The following is a 23,454-nucleotide window of genomic DNA, read 5'->3' as shown; positions in this document are numbered from 1 at the left end:
AACACACACCTCCCCATCCCTTACACACCTCCCAGACACCACACCGCGCACACTCACAGTGAACACACACCTCCCCATCCCTTACACACCTCCCAGACCCCACACCGCGCACACTCACAGTGAACACACATCTCCCCATCCCTTACACAGCTGCCAGACACCGCACCGCGCACACTCACAGTGCACACACACCTCCCCATCCCTTACACACCTCCCAGACCCCACACCGCGCACACTCACAGTGAACACACATCTCCCCATCCCTTACACACCTCCCAGACCCCTCACCGCGCACACTCATAGTGAACACACACCTCCCCATCCCTTACACACCTCCCAGACACCACACCGTGCACACTCACAGTGCACACACACCTCCCCATCCCTTACACACCTCCCAGACCCAAACACCGCGCACACTCACAGTGCACATCTCCCCATCCCTTACACACCTCCCAGGCCCCACACCGCGCACACTCACAGTGCACACACACCTCCCCATCCCTTGCACAGCTCCCAGACCCCTCACCGCGCACACTCACAGTGCACACACACCTCCCCATCCCTTACACACCTCCCAGATCCCACATCGCGCACACTCACAGTGCACACACACCTCCCCATCCCTTACACACCTCCCAGACCCCTCACCGCACACACTCATAATGCACACACACCTCCCCATCCCTTACACACCTCCCAGACCCAAACACCGTGCACACTCACAGTGCACACACACCTCCCCATCCCTTACACACCTCCCAGACCCAAACACCGCGCACACTCACAGTGCACATCTCCCCATCCCTTACACACCTCCCAGGCCCCACACCGCGCACACTCACAGTGCACACACACCTCCCCATCCCTTACACACCTCCCAGATCCCACACCACGCACACTCACAGTGCACACACACCTCCCCATCCCTTACACACCTCCCAGACCCCATACCACGCACACTCACAGTGAACACACATCTCCCCATCCCTTACACACCTCCCAGACCCCTCACCGCACACACTCATAATGCACACACACCTCCCCATCCCTTACACACCTCCCAGACCCCACACCGCGCACACTCACAGTGCACATCTCCCCATCCCTTACACACCTCCCAGACCCCGCACCGCGCACACTCACAGTGCACACACACCTCCCCATCCCTTACACAGCTCCCAGACACCGCACCGCGCACACTCACAGTGAACACACACCTCCCCATCCCTTACACACCTCCCAGATACCACACCGTACACACTCACAGTGCTCATAAATCTTTCCATCCCTTACACACCCCCCAGACTGCACACCGGACACACTCACAGTGCACACACACCTCCCCATCCGTTACACACCTCCCAGACACCGCACCGCGCACACTCACAGTGCACACACACCTCCCAATCCCTTGCACACCTCCCAGACACCACACCGGACACACTCACTGTGCAAATACACTACTTCATCCCCTTACACATCTCCCAGACACCACACTGGACACACTCACAGTGCACACACACCTCCCAATCCCTTGCACACCTCCCAGACACCACACCGGACACACTCACTGTGCAAATACACTACTTCATCCCCTTACACATCTCCCAGAAACCACACCGTACACACCCACAGTGCACACACACCTCCCCATCCCTTACACACCTCCCAGACCCACCACACACACTCACAGTGCACACACACCACCCCATCCCTTACACACCTCCCAGACACCACACTACACACACTCACAGTGCACACACATCTCCCCATCCCTTACACACCTCCCAGACACCACACCACACACACTCACAGTGCACACACACCTCCCCATCCCTTACACACCTCCCAGGCACCACACCAGACACACTCACTGTGCAAATACACTACTTCATCCCCTTACACATCTCCCAGACACCACATCGGACACACTCACAGTGCACACACACCTCCCCATCCCTTACACACCTCCCATACACCACACCGTACACACTCACAGTGCACACACACCTTCCATCCCTTACACACCCCCCAGACACCACACCTGACACACTCACAGGGCACACACACATCCCCAACCCTTACACACTTCCCAGACACCACACCGGATACACTCACACTGCACACACATCTCCCCATCCCTTGCACACCTCCCAGACATCACACCGGATACACTCACAGTGCACACACACCTCCCCATCCCTTACACACCTCTCCACTCCTTACACACCTCCCTATCCCTTACACACCTCCCCATTCCCTTACACACCTCCCCATTCCCTTACACACCTCCCCACCCCTTACACACCTCCCATCCCTGACACACCTCCCCATCCCTTACACACCTCCCCATCCCTTACACACTTCCCCATCCCTGACACACCTCCCCATCCCTGACACACCTACCCCCCCATACACACCTCCCCATCCCTTACACACCTCCCCATCCCTTACACACCTCCCATCCCTTACACACCTCCCCACACCTTACACACCTCCCCATCCCTTACACACCTCCCCATCCCTGACACACCTCCCCCCCATACACACCACCCCATCCCTTACACACCTCCCAGACACCACACCACACACAGTCACAGTGCACACACACCTCCCAATCCCTTACACACCTCCCAGACACCACACCGGACACACTCACTGTGCAAATACACTACTTCATCCCCTTACACACCTCCCAGACACCACACCGGACACACTCACTGTGCAAATACACTACTTCATCCCCTTACACATCTCCCAGAAACCACACCGTACACACCCACAGTGCACACACACCTCCCCATCCCTTACACACCTCCCAGACACCACACTACACACACTCACAGTGCACACACACCTTCCATTCCTTACACACCTCCTAGACACCACGCCACACACACTCACAGTGCACACACACCTCCCCATCCCTTACACACCTACCAGGCACCACACCAGACACACTCACTGTGCAAATACACTACTTCATCCCCTTACACATTTCCCAGACACCACACCGCGCACACTCACAGTGCACACACACGTCCACATCCCTTACACATCACCCAGACCCCACACGCGACACACTCACAGTGCACACGCACCTTCCAATCCCATTACACACCTCCCAGACACCACACCCAACACACTCACAGTGCACACACACCTTCCATCCCTTACACAACTCCCAGACACCACACCGGACACACTCACAGTGCACACACATCTCCCCATCCCTTACACAACTCCCAGACACCACACCGGACACACTCACAGTGCACTCACATCCCCATCCCTTACACACCTCCCAGACACACCGGACACACTCACAGTGCATACACACCTTCCATCCCTTACACAACTCCCAGACACCACACCGGACACACTCACAGGGCACACACACATCCCCAACCCTTACACACCACACAGCACACACTCACACTGCACACACATCTCCCCATCCCTTACACACCGCCCAGACCCCACACCTGACGCACTCACATGGCACACACACCTCCCCATCACCTTACTCACATCCCAGACACCACACCGTACACACTCACAGTGCACACACACCTTCCATCCCTTACACAACTCCCAGACACCACACCGGACACACTCACAGTGCACACACATCTCCCCATCCCTTACACAACTCCCAGACACCACACCGTACACACTCACAGTGCACACACACTTCCCCATCACCTTACTCACCTCCCAGACACCACACCGTACACACTCACAGTGCACACACACCTTCCATCCCTTACACAACTCCCAGACACCACACCGGACACACTCACAGTGCACACACATCTCCCCATCCCTTACACAACTCCCAGACACCACACCGGACACACTCACAGTGCACACACATCTCCCCATCCCTTACACAACTCCCAGACACCACACCGGACACACTCACAGTGCACACACATCTCCCCATCCCTTACACACCTCCCAGACACCACACCGGATACACTCACAGTGAACACACACCTCCCCATCCCTTACACACCTCCCAGACACCACACCGGATACACTCACAGTGCACACACACCTTCCATCCCTTACACAACTCCCAGACACCACACCGGACACACTCACAGTGCACACACATCTCCCCATCCCTTACACAACTCCCAGACACCACACCGGACACACTCACAGTGCACACACATCTCCCCATCCCTTACACAGCTCCCAGACACCACACCGGATACACTCACAGTGAACACACACCTCCCCATCCCTTACACACCTCCCAGACACCACACCGGATACACTCACAGTGCACACACACCTCCCTATCCCTTACACACGTCCCCATTCCCTTATACACCTCCCCTTCCCTGACACACCTCCCCACCGCTTACACACCTCCCCATCCTTTACACACCTCCACATCCCTTATACACCTCCCCATTCCCTTACACACCTCCCCATCCCTTACACACCTCCCCATTCCCTTACACACCTCCCCATTCCCTTACACACCTCCCCATTCCCTGACACACCTCCCCACCCGTTACACACCTCCCCATTCCCTTACATACCTCCCCATTCCCTTACACACCTCCCCACCGCTTACATACCTCCCCACCGCTTACACACCTCCCCACCGCTTACACACCTCCCCATCCCTTACATACCTCCCCATTCCCTTACACACCTCCCCATTCCCTTACACACCTCCCCATTCCCTTACACACCTCCCCACCCCTTACACACCTCCCCATTCCCTTACACACCTCCCCATTCCCTTACACACCAACCCATTCCCTTACACACCTCCCCATTCCCTTACACACCTCCCCATCCCTTACACACCTCCCCATTCCCTTACACACCTCCCCATTCCCTTACACACCTCCCCATCCCTTACAAACCTCCCCATCCCTTACACACCTCCCCATCCCTGACACACCTCCCCATTCCCTTACACACCTCCCCATCCCTGACACACCTCCCCATTCCCTTACACACCTCCCCATTCCCTTACACACCTCCCCATCCCTTACACACCTCCCCATTCCCTTACACACCTCCCCATCCCTTACAAACCTCCCCATCCCTTACACACCTCCCCATCCCTTACACACCTCCCCATTCCCTTACACACCTCCCCATCCCTGACACACCTCCCCATTCCCTTACACACCTCCCCATTCCCTTACACACCTCCCCATCCCTTACACACCTCCCCATTCCCTTACACACCTCCCCATCCCTTACACACCTCCCCATTCCCTTACACACCTCCCCACCCCTTACACACCTCCCCATTCCCTTACACACCTCCCCATCCCTGACACACCTCCCCATTCCCTTACACACCTCCCCATCCCTTACACACCTCCCAGACCCCACACCGCGCACACTCATAGTGAACACACACCTCCCCATCCCTTACACACCTCCCAGACACCACACCGTGCACACGCACAGTGCACACACACCTCCCCATCCATTACACACCTCCCAGACCCAAACACCGCGCACACTCACAGTGCACATCTCCCCATCCCTTACACACCTCCCAGGCCCCACACCGCGCACACTCACAGTGAACACACACCTCCCCATCCCTTACACAGCTCCCAGACACCGCACCGCGCACACTCACAGTGAACACACACCTCCCCATCCCTTACACACCTCCCAGACACCGCACCGCGCACACTCACAGTGCACACACACCTCCCAATCCCTTACACACCTCCCAGACCCCACACCGCGCACACTCACAGTGAACACACACCTCCCCATCCCTTACACAGCTCCCAGACACCGCACCGCGCACACTCACAGTGAACACACACCTCCCCATCCCTTACACACCTCCCAGATCCCACACCGCGCACACTCACAGTGCACACACACATCCACATCCCTTACACACCTCCCAGACCCCACACCGCGCACACTCACAGTGAACACACATCTCCCCATCCCTGACACAGCTGCCAGACACCGCACCGCGCACACTCACAGTGCACACACACCTCTCCATCTCTTACACACCTCCCAGACCCCACACCGCGCACACTCACAGTGAACACACATCTCCCCATCCCTTACACACCTCCCAGACCCCTCACCGCGCACACTCATAGTGAACACACACCTCCCCATCCCTTACACACCTCCCAGACACCACACCGTGCACACTCACAGTGTACACACACCTCCCCATCCCTTACACACCTCCCAGACCCAAACACCGCGCACACTCACAGTGCACATCTCCCCATCCCTTACACACCTCCCAGACCCCACACCGCGCACACTCACAGTGAACACACACCTCCCCATCCCTTACACACCTCCCAGACCCCACACCGCGCACACTCACAGTGAACACACACCTCCCCATCCCTTTCACACATCCCCATGCCCTTACACACCTCCCAGATACCACACCGTACACACTCACAGTGCTCATAAATCTTTCCATCCCTTACACACCCCCCAGACTGCACACCGGACACACTCACAGTGCACACACACCTCCCCATCCGTTACACACCTCCCAGACACCACACCACACACACTCACAGTGCACACACACCTCCCAATCCCTTGCACACCTCCCAGACACCACACCGGACACACTCACTGTGCAAATACACTACTTCATCCCCTTACACATCTCCCAGACACCACACTGGACACACTCACAGTGCACACACACCTCCCAATCCCTTGCACACCTCCCAGACACCACACCGGACACACTCACTGTGCAAATACACTACTTCATCCCCTTACACATCTCCCAGAAACCACACCGTACACACCCACAGTGCACACACACCTCCCCATCCCTTACACACCTCCCAGACACACCACACACACTCACAGTGCACACACACCACCCCATCCCTTACACACCTCCCAGACACCACACTACACACACTCACAGTGCACACACACCTCCCCATCCCTTACACACCTCCCAGACACCACACCACACACACTCACAGTGCACACACACCTCCCCATCCCTTACACACCTCCCAGGCACCACACCAGACACACTCACTGTGCAAATACACTACTTCATCCCCTTACACATCTCCCAGACACCACATCGGACACACTCACAGTGCACACACACCTCCCCATCCCTTACACACGTCCCATACACCACACCGTACACACTCACAGTGCACACACACCTTCCATCCCTTACACACCCCCCAGACACCACACCTGACACACTCACAGGGCACACACACATCCCCAACCCTTACACACTTCCCAGACACCACACCGGATACACTCACACTGCACACACATCTCCCCATCCCTTGCACACCTCCCAGACATCACACCGGATACACTCACAGTGCACACACACCTCCCCATCCCTTACACACCTCGCCACTCCTTACACACCTCCCTATCCCTTACACACCTCCCCATTCCCTTACACACCTCCCCATTCCCTTACACACCTCCCCACCCCTTACACACCTCCCCGTCCCTTACACACCTCCCCATCCCTTACACACCTCCCCATCCCTGACACACCTCCCCATCCCTTACACACCTCCCCATCCCTGACACACCTCCCCATCCCTTACACACCTCCCCATCCCTTACACACCTCCCCATTCCCTTACACACCTCCCCATCCCTGACACACCTCCCCATCCCTTACACACCTCCCCATCCCTTACACACCTCCCCATTCCCTTACACACCTCCCCATCCCTTGCACACCTCCCCATCCCTGACACACCTCCCCATCCCTTACACACCTCCCCATCCCTTACACACCTCCCCACCCCTTACACACCTCCCCATCCCTTACACACCTCCCCACCCCTTACACACCTCCCGATCCCTTACACACCTCCCCACCCCTTACACACCTCCCCATCCCTTACACACCTCCCCATCCCTGACACACCTCCCCATCCCTTACACACCTCCCCACCCCTTACAAACCTCCCATTCCCTTACACACCTCCCCATCCCTGACACACCTCCCCATCCCTGACACACCTCCCCATCCCTTACACACCTCCCCATCCCTTACACACCTCCCCACCCCTTACACACCTCCCCATCCCTTACACACCTCCCCACCCCTTACACACCTCCCCATCCCTTACACACCTCCCCACCCCTTACACACCTCCCCATCCCTTACACACCTCCCCATCCCTTACACACCTCCCCACCCCTTACACACCTCCCCATCCCTTACACACCTCCCCACCCCTTACACACCTCCCCATCCCTTACACACCTCCCCACCCCTTACACACCTCCCCATCCCTTACACACCTCCCCACCCCTTACACACCTCCCCACCCCTTACACACCTCCCCATCCCTTACACACCTCCCCATCCCTTACAAACCTCCCCACCCCTTACACACCTCCCCACCCCTTACAAACCTCCCATTCCCTTACACACCTCCCCATCCCTGACACACCTCCCCATCCCTTACACACCTCCCCATCCCTGACACACCTCCCCATCCCTTACACACCTCCCCATCCCTTACACACCTCCCCACCCCTTACACACCTCCCCATCCCTTACACACCTCCCCACCCCTTACACACCTCCCCATCCCTTACACACCTCCCCACCCCTTACACACCTCCCCATCCCTTACACACCTCCCCACCCCTTACACACCTCCCCATCCCTTACACACCTCCCCACCCCTTACACACCTCCCCATCCCTTACACACCTCCCCACCCCTTACACACCTCCCCATCCCTTACACACCTCCCCACCCCTTACACACCTCCCCATCCCTTACACACCTCCCCACCCCTTACACACCTCCCCATCCCTTACAAACCTCCCCATCCCTTACACACCTCCCCACCCCTTACACACCTCCCCACCCCTTACACACCTCCCCATCCCTTACAAACCTCCCCATCCCTTACACACCTCCCCATCCCTTACACACCTTCCCACGCCTTACACACCTCCCCATCCCTTGCACACCTCACCACCACTTACACACCTCTCCATCCTTACACACCTCCCCATCCCTGACACACCTCCCCATCCCTTACACACCTCCCCATCCCTTACACACCTCCCATCCCTGACACACCTCCCCATCCCTTACACACCTCCCCATCCCTTACACACTTCCCCATCCCTGACACACCTCCCCATCCCTGACACACCTACCCCCCCATACACACCTCCCCATCCCTTACACACCTCCCCATCCCTTACACACCTCCCCACCCCTTACACACCTCCCCATCCCTTACACACCTCCCCATCCCTTACATACCTCCCCATCCCTTACACACCTCCCCATCCCTTACAAACCTCCCCATCCCTTACACACCTCCCCATCCCTTACACACCTTCCCACGCCTTACACACCTCCCCATCCCTTGCACACCTCACCACCACTTACACACCTCTCCATCCTTACACACCTCCCCATCCCTTACACACCTCCCATCCCTGACACACCTCCCCATCCCTTACACACCTCCCCATCCCTTACACACTTCCCCATCCCTGACACACCTCCCCATCCCTGACACACCTACCCCCCCATACACACCTCCCCATCCCTTACACACCTCCCCATCCCTTACACACCTCCCATCCCTTACACACCTCCCCACACCTTACACACCTCCCCATCCCTTACACACCTCCCCATCCCTGACACACCTCCCCCCCATACACACCACCCCATCCCTTACACACCTCCCAGACACCACACCACACACAGTCACAGTGCACACACACCTCCCAATCCCTTACACACCTCCCAGACACCACACCGGACACACTCACTGTGCAAATACACTACTTCATCCCCTTACACACCTCCCAGACACCACACCGGACACACTCACTGTGCAAATACACTACTTCATCCCCTTACACATCTCCCAGAAACCACACCGTACACACCCACAGTGCACACACACCTCCCCATCCCTTACACACCTCCCAGACACCACACCGTACACACTCACAGTGCACACACACCACCCCATCCCTTACACACCTCCCAGACACCACACTACACACACTCACAGTGCACACACACCTTCCATTCCTTACACACCTCCTAGACACCACACCACACACACTCACAGTGCACACACACCTCCCCATCCCTTACACACCTACCAGGCACCACACCAGACACACTCACTGTGCAAATACACTACTTCATCCCCTTACACATTTCCCAGACATCACACCGCGCACACTCACAGTGCACACACACGTCCACATCCCTTACACATCACCCAGACCCCACACCCGACACACTCACAGTGCACACGCACCTTCCAATCCCATTACACACCTCCCAGACACCACACCCAACACACCCACAGTGCACACACACCTTCCATCCCTTACACAACTCCCAGACACCACACCGGACACACTCACAGTGCACACACATCTCCCCATCCCTTACACAACTCCCAGACACCACACCGGACACACTCACAGTGCACACACATCTCCCCATCCCTTACACAACTCCCAGACACCACACCGGACACACTCACAGTGCACACACATCTCCCCATCCCTTACACACCTCCCAGACACCACACCGGATACACTCACAGTGAACACACACCTCCCCATCCCTTACACACCTCCCAGACACCACACCGGATACACTCACAGTGCACACACACCTCCCCATCCCTTACACACCTCGCCACTCCTTACACACCTCCCTATCCCTTACACACGTCCCCATTCCCTTATACACCTCCCCTTCCCTGACACACCTCCCCACCCCTTACACACCTCCCCATCCCTTACACACCTCCCCATTCCCTTACACACCTCCCCATCCCTTACACACCTCCCCATTCCCTTAAACACCTCCCCATTCCCTTACACACCTCCCCATTCCCTTACACACCTCCCCATTCCCTTACACACCTCCCCACCGCTTACACACCTCCCCATTCCCTTACACACCTCCCCACCCGTTACACACCTCCCCATTCCCTTACATACCTCCCCATTCCCTTACACACCTCCCCACCGCTTACACACCTCCCCATTCCCTTACACACCTCCCCACCGCTTACACACCTCCCCACCGCTTACACACCTCCCCATTCCCTTACACACCTCCCCATCCCTTACACACCTCCCCATTCCCTTACACACCTCCCCATTCCCTTACACACCTCCCCATTCCCTTACAAACCTCCCCATCCCTTACACACCTCCCCATCCCTGACACACCTCCCCATTCCCTTACACACCTCCCCATCCCTGACACACCTCCCCATTCCCTTACACACCTCCCCATCCCTTACACACCTCCCCATTCCCTTACACACCTCCCCATCCCTTACACACCTCCCCATTCCCTTACACACCTCCCCATTCCCTTACACACCTCCCCATCCCTTACACACCTCCCCATTCCCTTACACACCTCCCCATCCCTTACACACCTCTCCACCCCTTACACACCTGCCCATCCCTTACACACCTCCCCACCCCTGACACACCTACCCCCCCATACACACCTCCCCATCCCTTACACACCTCCCAGACACCACACCGGACACACTCACTGTGCAAATACACTACTTCATCCCCTTACACACCTCCCAGACACCACACTGGACACACTCACTGTGCAAATACACTACTTCATCCCCTTACACATCTCCCAGAAACCACACCGTACACACCCACAGTGCACACACACCTCCCCATCCCTTACACGCCTCCCAGACACCACACCGTACACACTCACAGTGAACACACACCTCCCCATCCCTTACACACCTCCCAGACCCCACACCGCGCACACTCACAGTGAACACACACCTTCCATTCCTTACACACCTCCTAGACACCACACCGCGCACACTCACAGTGCACACACACCTCCCCATCCCTTACACGCCTCCCAGACACCACGCCACACACACTCACAGTGCACACACACCTTCCATTCCTTACACACCTCCTAGACACCACACCGGACACACTCACAGTGCACACACACCTCCCCATCCCTTACACACCTCCCAGACACCACACCACACACACTCACAGTGCACACACACCTCCCCATCCCTTACACGCCTCCCAGACACCACGCCACACACACTCACAGTGCACACACACCTTCCATTCCTTACACACCTCCTAGACACCACACCGCGCACACTCACAGTGCACACACATCTCCCCATCCCTTACACACCTCCCAGGCACCACACCACACACACTCACAGTGCAAATACACTACTTCATCCCCTTACACATCTCCCAGACACCACACCGCGCACACTCACAGTGCACACACACGTCCACATCCCTTACACATCACCCAGACCCCACACCCGACACACTCACAGTGCACACGCACCTTCCAATCCCATTACACACCTCCCAGACTACACACCGCACACACTTACAGTACACACACACCTCCCCATCCCTGACACATCTCCCAGACACCACACCCAACACACTCACAGGGCACACTCACATCCCCATCCCTTACACACCTCCCAGACACACCGGACACACTCACAGTGCATACACATCTCCCCATCACCTTACTCACCTCCCAGACACCACACCGTACACACTCACGGGGCACACACACCTTCCATCCCTTACACAACTCCCAGACACCACACCGTACACACTCACAGTGCACACACACCTTCCATCCCTTACACACCCCCCAGACACCACACCTGACACACTCACAGGGCACACACACATCCCCAACCCTTACACACTTCCCAGACACCACACCGGATACACTCACACTGCACACACATCTCCCCATCCCTTACACACCTCCCAGACATCACACCGGATACACTCACAGTGCACACACACCTCCCCACCCCTTACACACCTCCCCACCCCTTACACACCTCCCCATTCCCTTACACACCTCCCCATCCCTGACACACCTCCCCATTCCCTTACACACCTCCCCATCCCTTACACACCTCCCCATTCCCTTACACACCTCCCCATCCCTGACACACCTCCCCATCCCTGACACACCTCCCCATCCCTTACACACCTCCCCATTCCCTTACACACCTCCCCATCCCTTACACACCTCCCCATCCCTTACACACCTCCCCATTCCCTTACACACCTCCCCACCCGTTACCAACCTCCCCATTCCCTTACACACCTCCCCATTCCCTTACACACCTCCCCATTCCCTTACACACCTCCCCATCCCTTACACACCTCCCCATCCCTGACACACCTCCCCATTCCCTCACACACCTCCCCATCCCTTACACACCTCCCCATTCCCTTACACACCTCCCCATTCCCTTACACACCTCCCCATCCCTTACACACCTCACCACCCCTGACACACCTCCCCATTCCCTTACACACCTCCCCATCCCTTACACACCTCCCCACCCCTGACTCACCTCCCCATCCCTTACACACCTCCCCATTCCCTTACACACCTCCCCAGCCCTTACACACCTCCCCATCCCTTACAAACCTCCCCATTCCCTTACACACCTCCCCATCCCTTACACACCTCCCCATTCCCTTACACACCTCCCCATCCCTGACACACCTCCCCATTCCCTTACACACCTCCCCATCCCTTACACACCTCCCCATTACCTTACACACCTCCCCATTCCCTTACACACCTCCCCATCCCTTACACACCTCCCCATCCCTGACACACCTCCCCATTCCCTTACACACCTCCCCATCCCTTGCACACCTCACCACCACTTACACACCTCCCCATCCCTGACACACCTCCCCATCCCTTACACACCTCCCCATCCCTGACACACCTCCCCATCCCTGACACACCTCCCCATCCCTTGCACACCTCACCACCACTTACACACCTCCCCATCCCTGACACACCTCCCCATCCCTGACACACCTCCCCATCCCTTACACACCTCACCACCCCTTACACACCTCCCCATTCCCTTACACACCTCCCCATCCCTTGCACACCTCACCATCCCTTACACACCTCCCCATCCCTTGCACACCTCACCATCCCTTACACACCTCACCACCCCTTACACACCTCCCCATTCCCTTACACACCTCACCACCACTTACACACCTCCCCATCCCTGACACACCTCCCCATCCCTTACACACCTCCCCATCCCTGACACACCTCCCCATCCCTGACACACCTCCCCATCCCTGACACACCTCCCCATCCCTTACACACCTCCCCATCCCTGACACACCTCCCCATCCCTTACACACCTCCCATCCCTGACACACCTCCCCATCCCTGACACACCTCCCCATCCCTTACACACCTCCCATCCCTGACACACCTCTCCACCCCTTACACACCTCCCCATCCCTTACACACTTCCCCATCCCTGACACACCTCCCCCCCATACACACCTCCCCATCCCTTACACACCTCCCCATCCCTTACACACCTCCCCATCCCTGACACACCTCCCCATTCCCTTACACACCTCCCCATCCCTTACACACCTCCCCATTCCCTTACACACCTCCCCATCCCTTACACACCTCCCCATCCCTTACACACTTCCCCATTCCCTTACACACCTCTCCATCCCTTACGCACCTCCTAATCCCTTACACACCTCCCCATTCCCTTACACACCTCACCACCCCTTACACACCTCGCAACCCCTTCCACACCTCCCCATCCCTGACACACCTCCCCATCCCTTACACACCTCCCATCCCTTACACACCTCCCCATCCTGTACACACCTCCCCACCCCTTACACACTGCCACATCCCTTACACACCTCCCCATCCCTTACACACCTCCCCATCCCTTACACACCTCCTCATCCCTTACACATTTGCCCATCCCTTACACACTTCCTCATTCCCTTACACACCTCCCCATCCCTTACACATTTCCCCTTTCCCTTACACACCTCTCCATCCCTTACACACCTCTCCATCCCTTACACACCTCCCAATCCCTTACACATCTCTCCATCCCTTACACACCTCCTCATCCCTTACACATCTTCCCATCCCTTACACACCTCCCCATCCCTTACACATCTCCCCATCCCTTACACACCTCCCCAACTCTTACACACCTCCCCACCCCTTATGTATCTCCCCATCCCTTACACACCTGCTCAACCCTTACACACCTCCCCACCCCTTACATATCTCCCCATCCCTTACACACCTGCTCATCCCTTACACACCTCCGCGTCCCTTACACACCTCCCCATATCTTGCACACCTTCCCATATCTTGCACACCTGCCCAACCCTTACACACCTCCCCAACCCTTACACACCTCCCCTTCCCTTTCACACCTCCCCTTCCCTTTCACACCTCCCCATCCCTTACACACCTCCCCACCCCTTACACACCTCCCCTTCCCTTTCACACCTCCCCATCCCTTACACACCTCCCCATCCCTTACACACCTCCGCGTCCCTTACACACCTCCCCATATCTTGCACACCTTCCCATATCTTGCACACCTGCCCAACCCTTACACACCTCCCCATCCCTTACACACCTCCTCATCCCTTACACACCTCCCCATCCCTTACACACCTGCTCATCCCTTACACACCTCCGCTTCCCTTACACACCTCCCCATATCTTGCACACCTCCCCATATCTTGCACACCTGCCCAACCCTTACACACCTCCCCAACCCTTACACACCTCCCCTTCCCTTTCACACCTCCCCTTCCCTTTCACACCTCCCCATCCCTTACACACCTCCCCATCCCTTACACACCTCCGCGTCCCTTACACCCCTCCCCATCCCTTACACACCTTCCCATATCTTGCACACCTGCCCAACCCTTACACACCTCCCCACCCCTTACACACTGCCACATCCCTTACACACCTCCCCATCCCTTACACACCTCCTCATCCCTTACACATTTGCCCATCCCTTACACACTTCCTCATTCCCTTACACACCTCCCCATCCCTTACACATTTCCCCTTTCCCTTACACACCTCTCCATCCCTTACACACCTCTCCATCCCTTACACACCTCCCAATCCCTTACACATCTCTCCATCCCTTACACACCTCCCAATCCCTTACACATCTCCCCATCCCTTACACACCTCCCCAACTCTTACACACCTCCCCACCCCTTATGTATCTCCCCATCCCTTACACACCTGCTCAACCCTTACACACCTCCCCACCCCTTACATATCTCCCCATCCCTTACACACCTGCTCATCCCTTACACACCTCCGCGTCCCTTACACACCTCCCCATATCTTGCACACCTTCCCATATCTTGCACACCTGCCCAACCCTTACACACCTCCCCAACCCTTACACACCTCCCCTTCCCTTGCACACCTCCCCTTCCCTTTCACACCTCCCCATCCCTTACACACCTCCCCGTCCCTTACACACCTCCGCGTCCCTTACACACCTCCCCATATCTTGCACACCTTCCCATATCTTGCACACCTGCCCAACCCTTACACACCTCCCCAACCCTTACACACCTCCCCATCCCTTACACACCTCCTCATCCCTTACACACCTCCCCATCCCTTACACACCTCCCCATCCCTTACACACCTGCTCATCCCTTACACACCTCCGCTTCCCTTACACACCTCCCCATCCCTTACACACCTCCCCATCCCTGACACACCTCCGCTTCCCTTACACACCTCCCCATATCTTGCACACCTCCCCATATCTTGCACACCTGCCCAACCCTTACACACCTCCCCATCCCTTACACACCTCCCCTTCCCTTACACACCTCCCCTTCCCTTACACACCTCCCCATCCCTTACACACCTCCCCTTCCCTTACACACCTCCCCATCCCTTACACACCTCCCCTTCCCTTACACCCCTCCCCTTCCCTTACACACCTCCCCATCCCTTACACACCTCCCTGCACCTAACAGTTGTTCTCCATCACTGAAAGACTTCTGCAGTCCTTACATACCTCCTCCCTCCTGTACACACTCATCCCTCGTGTTACACACCATCCTTCATTATTTGCACACTTACGCCTAGCCTTACACATGTACTCAAACCGATGGGCTACGCCCGAACCTCGCACTCACCCCCTCAAGCCTCGACAGAGCCCCCCAGGCACATAGTGAGGGCAGTACAGTTCCCATGGCAACAGTGGGTGGGCCTGATCCTGGTGAACCCCTGATGGGTGGGGAGTGAGGGGAGGACGGGGGGGGGGTTACCGAGGGGGAAGTGGAATCCTTCACCACCCCCTCCAGCGAGAAAATCTGATCTCTTCGGAGAGACCGAAGCAGGGAGCAATGGGCTGAATGGCCCAAGCAGCTGTGGGATCTCCCCCACCCGATGGTTACATCGAAGGAACGTCCCCCCGCCCTCTCAGGTGCCATTCCCAGAATGCCCCAGCCCGGTGCCCACCTGTGTCGAGGTTGGTGCCCTTGGCACAGGCCACGATGGCGCCCATGCTGGGCTGGGAGGTCATCCCAGACATGGAGTCAGCGGCGACATCCACCACATCGGCTCCGGCCTCGGCAGCGGCCAACATGGACGCCACGCCCGCGCCCGCGGTGTCGTGGGTGTGCACGTGCAGCGGCATCTCCGGGAAGCGGTCCCGCAGCGCCCCGATCAGCAACGTCGCAGAGTTCGGCTTCAGCAAACCCGCCATGTCCTGCAGAAAAATCACACAACACGACATCAGGGCTGAGGGGGGGGGGCACTGTCAGAGGGTCAGGGCTGAGGGAGGGGGGGGCACTGTCAGAGGGTCAGGGCTGAGGGAGAGGGGGGGGCACTGTCAGAGGGTCAGGGCTGAGGGAGAGGGGGGGGCACTGTCAGAGGGTCAGGGCTGAGGGAGGGGGGGGGCACTGTCAGAGGGTCAGGGCTGAGGGGGGGGGGGGCACTGTCAGAGGGTCAGGGCTGAGGGGGGGGGGCACTGTCAGAGGGTCAGGGCTGAGGGAGAGGGGGGGGCACTGTCAGAGGGTCAGGGGTGAGGGAGGGGGGGGGCACTGTCAGAGGGTCAGGGCTGAGGGAGGGGGGGGCACTGTCAGAGGGTCAGGGGTGAGGGGGGGGCACTGTCAGAGGGTCAGGGCTGAGGGAGAGGGGGGGGCACTGTCAGAGGGTCAGGGCTGAGGGGGGGGGGCACTGTCAGAGGGTCAGGGCTGAGGGTAAGGGGGGGGCACTGTCAGAGGGTCAGGGCTGAGGGAGGGGGGGGCACTGTCAGAGGGTCAGGGCTGAGGGAGGGGGGGGCACTGTCAGAGGGTCAGGGCTGAGGGTAAGGGGGGGGCACTGTCAGAGGGTCAGGGCTGAGGGAGGGGGGGCACTGTCAGAGGGTCAGGGCTGAGGGAGGGGGGGGCACTGTCAGAGGGTCAGGGGTGAGGGAGAGGGCACTGTCAGAGGGTCAGGGCTGAGGGAGAGGGGGGCACTGTCAGAGGGTCAGGGCTGAGGGAGGGGGGGCACTGTCAGAGGGTCAGGGGTGAGGGAGAGGGCACTGTCAGAGGATCAGGGCTGAGGGAGGGGGCACTGTCAGAGGGTCAGGGCTGAGGGAGGGGGGGGGGCACTGTCAGAGGATCAGGGCTGAGGGAGGGGGGGCACTGTCAGAGGGTCAGGGGTGAGGGGGGGGGCACTGTCAGAGGGTCAGGGCTGAGGGAGAGGGGGGGGCACTGTCAGAGGGTCAGGGGGTGAGGGGGGGGGGGCACTGTCAGAGGGTCAGGGCTGAGGGAGAGGGGGGGGCACTGTCAGAGGGTCAGGGCTGAGGGAGGGGGGGGGCACTGTCAGAGGGTCAGGGGTGAGGGGGGGGCACTGTCAGAGGGTCAGGGCTGAGGGAGAGGGGGGGGCACTGTCAGAGGGTCAGGGCTGAGGGAGGGGGGGGGGCACTGTCAGAGGGTCAGGGCTGAGGGAGAGGGGGCACTGTCAGAGGGTCAGGGCTGAGGGAGGGGGCACTGTCAGAGGGTCAGGGGTGAGGGGGGGGGCACTGTCAGAGGGTCAGGGCTGAGGGAGGGGGGGCACTGTCAGAGGGTCAGGGCTGAGGGAGGGGGCACTGTCAGAGGGTCAGGGCTGAGGGAGGGGGGGGGCACTGTCAGAGGGTCAGGGGTGAGGGAGGGGGGGGGCACTGTCAGAGGGTCAGGGCTGAGGGAGGGGGGGGGGGGCACTGTCAGAGGGTCAGGGCTGAGGGAGGGGGGGGGGCACTGTCAGAGGGTCAGGGCTGAGGGAGGGGGGGGCACTGTCAGAGGGTCAGGGGTGAGGGGGGGGGGCACTGTCAGAGGGTCAGGGCTGAGGGAGAGGGGGGGGGCACTGTCAGAGGGTCAGGGGTGAGGGGGGGGGCACTGTCAGAGGGTCAGGGCTGAGGGAGAGGGGGGGGCACTGTCAGAGGGTCAGGGCTGAGGGAGGGGGGGGGCACTGTCAGAGGGTCAGGGGTGAGGGGGGGGCACTGTCAGAGGGTCAGGGCTGAGGGAGAGGGGGGGGGCACTGTCAGAGGGTCAGGGCTGAGGGGGGGCACTGTCAGAGGGTCAGGGCTGAGGGAGAGGGGGGGGGCACTGTCAGAGGGTCAGGGCTGAGGGAGGGGGGGCACTGTCAGAGGGTCAGGGCTGAGGGGGGGGGGGTGGCACTGTCAGAGGGTCAGGGCTGAGGGGGGGGGGTGGCACTGACAGAGGGTCAGGGCTGAGGGAGAGGGGGGGGGCACTGTCAGAGGGTCAGGGGCTGAGGGGGGGGGGTGGCACTGTCAGAGGGTCAGGGGTGAGGGAGAGGGGGGGGCACTGTCAGAGAGTCAGGGCTGAGGGAGAGGGGGGGGCACTGTCAGAGAGTCAGGGCTGAGGGAGGGGGGGGCACTGTCAGAGGGTCAGGGCTGAGGGAGGGGGGGGCACTGTCAGAGGGTCAGGGCTGAGGGAGGGGGGGCACTGTCAGAGGGTCAGGGCTGAGGGAGGGGGGGGGCACTGTCAGAGGGTCAGGGGTGAGGGAGAGGGGACACTGTCAGAGGGTCAGGGGTGAGGGAGAGGGGGGGGCACTGTCAGAGGGTCAGGGGTGAGGGGGGGGGCACTGTCAGAGGGTCAGGGCTGAGGGAGGGGGGGGCACTGTCAGAGGGTCAGGGGTGAGGGAGAGGGGGGCACTGTCAGAGGGTCAGGGCTGAGGAGGGGGGGCACTGTCAGAGGGTCAGGGCTGAGGGAGGGGGGGGGCACTGTCAGAGGGTCAGGGCTGAGGGAGGTGGGGCACTGTCAGAGGGTCAGGGCTGAGGGAGAGGGCACTGTCAGAGGGTCAGGGCTGAGGGAGGGGGGGCACTGTCAGAGGGTCAGGGCTGAGGGAGGGGGGGCACTGTCAGAGGGTCAGGGCTGAGGGAGAGGGCACTGTCAGAGGGTCAGGGCTGAGGGAGAGGGCACTGTCAGAGGGTCAGGGCTGAGGGAGGGGGGGGCACTGTCAGAGGGTCAGGGCTGAGGGAGGGGGGGCACTGTCAGAGGGTCAGGGCTGAGGGAGGGGGGGGGCACTGTCAGAGGGTCAGGGCTGAGGGAGAGGGCACTGTCAGAGGGTCAGTACTGAGGGAGAGCTGCACTGTCGGAGGGTCAGTACTGAGGGAGTGCCGCACTGTCGGGAGGGTCAGTGCTGAGGGAGTGCCGCACTGTCGGAGGGTCAGTACTGAGGGAGTGCCGCACTGTCGGAGGGTCAGTACTGAGGGAGCGCCGCACTGTCGGAGGGTCAGTACTCAGGGAGTGCCGCACTATCGGAGGGTCAGTACTGAGGGAGTGCCGCACTGTCGGAGGTCAGTACTGAGGGAGTGCCACACTGTCGGAGGGTCAGTACTGAGGGAGTGCCACACTGTCGGAGGGTCAGTACTGAGGGAGTGCCGCACTGTCGGAGGGTCAGTACTGAGGGAGTGCCGCACTGTCGGAGGGTCAGTGCCGAGGGAGTGCCGCACTGTCGGAGGGGTCAGTACTGAGGGAGTGATGCACTGTCGGAGGGTCAGTTGAGAGTGAGTGCCTGACCTGCTCTGTCAGGTGAACAAACAACCTGTTGAATGTACAGCTGCTCGCATCCTCTTCAAGGTCTGAGGGAAATATTTATACCTCCAATAACATCAGCTTAAAACAGATAAGCTGATGCATTCTAGTGCACCTTGCAGTTAAATGTACTATCGCATAAATACAGAATTGCTGAACAGCCAACGATATACCATTGTGGTACAATCCTGGTGTGAAGGAGAAAATTAATTTTGTTCATATTCCATGAACCTGCAGTGTGCAAATTGGCTGCTGTGATTTCTGCAGGTTAAACTAATCAATCAGATTTATTTATAACTAAAACAATTACACAGAAGCAGCCAGGCACTGCAAATTACTGACGGTAGAAATATTACAGAAAATGTCAGAATGAGCATCAGCCCCTCAGGCTGGAACACTCTCTTTGCTGAACATTATTCTACTGCAAGTCATTGAGCAAGTTTTCCTTTTGTCAGATGAAAGTTTCCCCGAATCCTGCAGGCATCGTTTTGACGCCGTGGGCGACACCAGTCCCTTTGCAGCCCACAGAGAGCGAATTCAGAAAATGACAGCCCCCAGATACGGGGAACATTCTGCGAGACGGATTTCAGTTCGGGGGTTTCGAGGAATGAGGAGCAGTCAGTCAAACTGAGGGATGAATCGGACAAAGGTGGTTGCATCGCCCTCCATTCAGCAACAGAACACCCACACTGAACGTGTCACCATTTGAGCGACTATTCGAACTGCATTTCTAAACTGTAAGGATGTTTTTCTAAAACCTTTACAAATCACAGCTCCCCACCCCCCCCCCCCCCCCCCCCCCCCCCCCCCCCCCCCCCCCACCGACACCCCGACACCCTGCGGCAAGCTGCATGACTGTGTTCTCTCCTCTTTACTTTCGGAATGATGCAATGGCCTGAGAGAAGGACAGAGAAGGTTTATGGAATGGAACAGGAGAGGCAGGAACATGCAAGGACTGAGCGGTTTAGACACAGAGTGCCGACTTCCCTCAGCACTGACCCTCCGACAGTGCGGCACTCCCTCAGCACTGGACCCTCCGATAGTGCGGCACTCCCTCAGTACTGACCCTCCGACAGTGCGGCACTCCCTCAGTACTGACCCTCTGACAGTGCTGCACTCCCTCAGTACTGACCCTCTGACAGTCTGGCCCTCCCTCAGCACTGACCCTCCGACAGTCTGGCCCCTCCCTCAGTCTGGGGTGTGTTGCTGTGCTGCATTGATTTGAATTCTCGTCAGCACCCTCCATCGTGTAGCAGAGATGGACTCCCCAGGTCTGCCACCATTTGGCTGCCTGCAAGGTTGGGGATTCAGGAGCGACTGAGTCAGTGGCCCCGGGTGGATTCCTGCATCGCTCAGCATTCCGGGATGGCACTGTCGTGTCGGACCCAAATCCCCAGCTCTTAAATCAGGAAAGCTTCCTCTGCCTTCAAAAGGTCTCTTGAGCACAGCAGTATTTTTCATCTGCCTCCCCGAGGTTGCTCAGAGTGCGGGCTGGGTTAAGGAGCACAGGGATGTGCGTTGTGGGCGGTGGGATGAGGAAGGAAGAGCTTGCTTGGTGCTTCGGCCTGGGCTGTGGATCTCCACATGTGCAGTGAGTCTGAACCTCATCAATCAGAGAGAGCTGACTGGCCTGTGAGATCAGATCATGGCATTCCTGTTCATCCAGTCATTGACCTGTCCTGTACGGAAACAGACCCTCTGGTCAAACTTGTCCATGCCGACCAGATGTCCTCGATCATCTCGTCCATTTGCCAGCATTTGGCCCATATCCCTCCAAACCCTTCCTATTCATATACCCATCCAGATGCCTTTTAAATGTTGCAATTGTACCAACCTCCACCACTTCCTCTGGCAGCTCATTCCATACACGTACCACCCTCTGGGTGAAAAAGTTGCTCGCTTCTAATCTTTCCCCTCTCACCCTTAACCTATAGTTCTGGATTCACCCCACCCCAGGGAAAAGACTTTGACTATTCACCCTATCCATGCCCCTCATGATTTTATAAACCTCTATAAGGTCACCCCTCAGCCTCCGACGCTCCAGGGAAAACAGCCCCAGCCTGTTCAGCCTCTCCCTGTAGCTCAAACCCTCCAACCTGGCAACGTCCTGCTAAATCTTTTCTGAACCCTGTCAAGTTTAACAACATGTTTCCTTGTCGTATTCTCAAAGTGGCCTGACCAACACTCTGTGCCAAACACCTTCATTAATATCCTGCCTAACCTGTGATTCCGCTTTTAAGGAACTGTGTACCTCCATTCCGAGGTCTCTTTGTTCAGGAGCACTCCTCAAGGCTCTACCGTTAAGTGGATAAGTCCTGCTCTGGTTTGCCTTCCCAAAATGCAACACCTCACAATTACCTCAACCAATCTCCATCTGCCAGACTTTGACCTGGTCTGGTCGAGATCGCGTCGTGACCTTCTTCACTGTCCACGACGCCAACGGTTTTTGGTGCCGTCCTCAAACCTCCCTAAACCTCCGGCTCT

The 23,454-nt window shown here is 58.2% G+C and overlaps 1 protein-coding gene across 4 annotated transcripts in view; it reads right to left on the bottom strand.

Annotated features, from left to right (window-relative positions):
• The window catches only part of LOC140457003 (pyruvate carboxylase, mitochondrial-like), a 1,063,875-nt gene that overhangs the window by 68,894 nt on the left and 971,527 nt on the right, over positions 1-23,454 (bottom strand). For all 4 annotated transcript variants that reach the window (XM_072550900.1, XM_072550899.1, XM_072550901.1 and 1 more), the window contains one exon: positions 17,408-17,657. In XM_072550900.1, the coding sequence (XP_072407001.1) occupies positions 17,408-17,657 (250 nt within the window). The remainder of the gene's footprint in view (positions 1-17,407; positions 17,658-23,454) is intronic.

This window comes from Chiloscyllium punctatum, chromosome 31 (genome assembly GCF_047496795.1).
Source record: "Chiloscyllium punctatum isolate Juve2018m chromosome 31, sChiPun1.3, whole genome shotgun sequence".
Classification (NCBI taxonomy): Eukaryota; Metazoa; Chordata; class Chondrichthyes; order Orectolobiformes; family Hemiscylliidae; genus Chiloscyllium; species Chiloscyllium punctatum.
The sequence above is the reverse complement of the archived record's forward strand: the minus strand, read 5'-3'. Positions and strand labels throughout refer to the sequence as shown.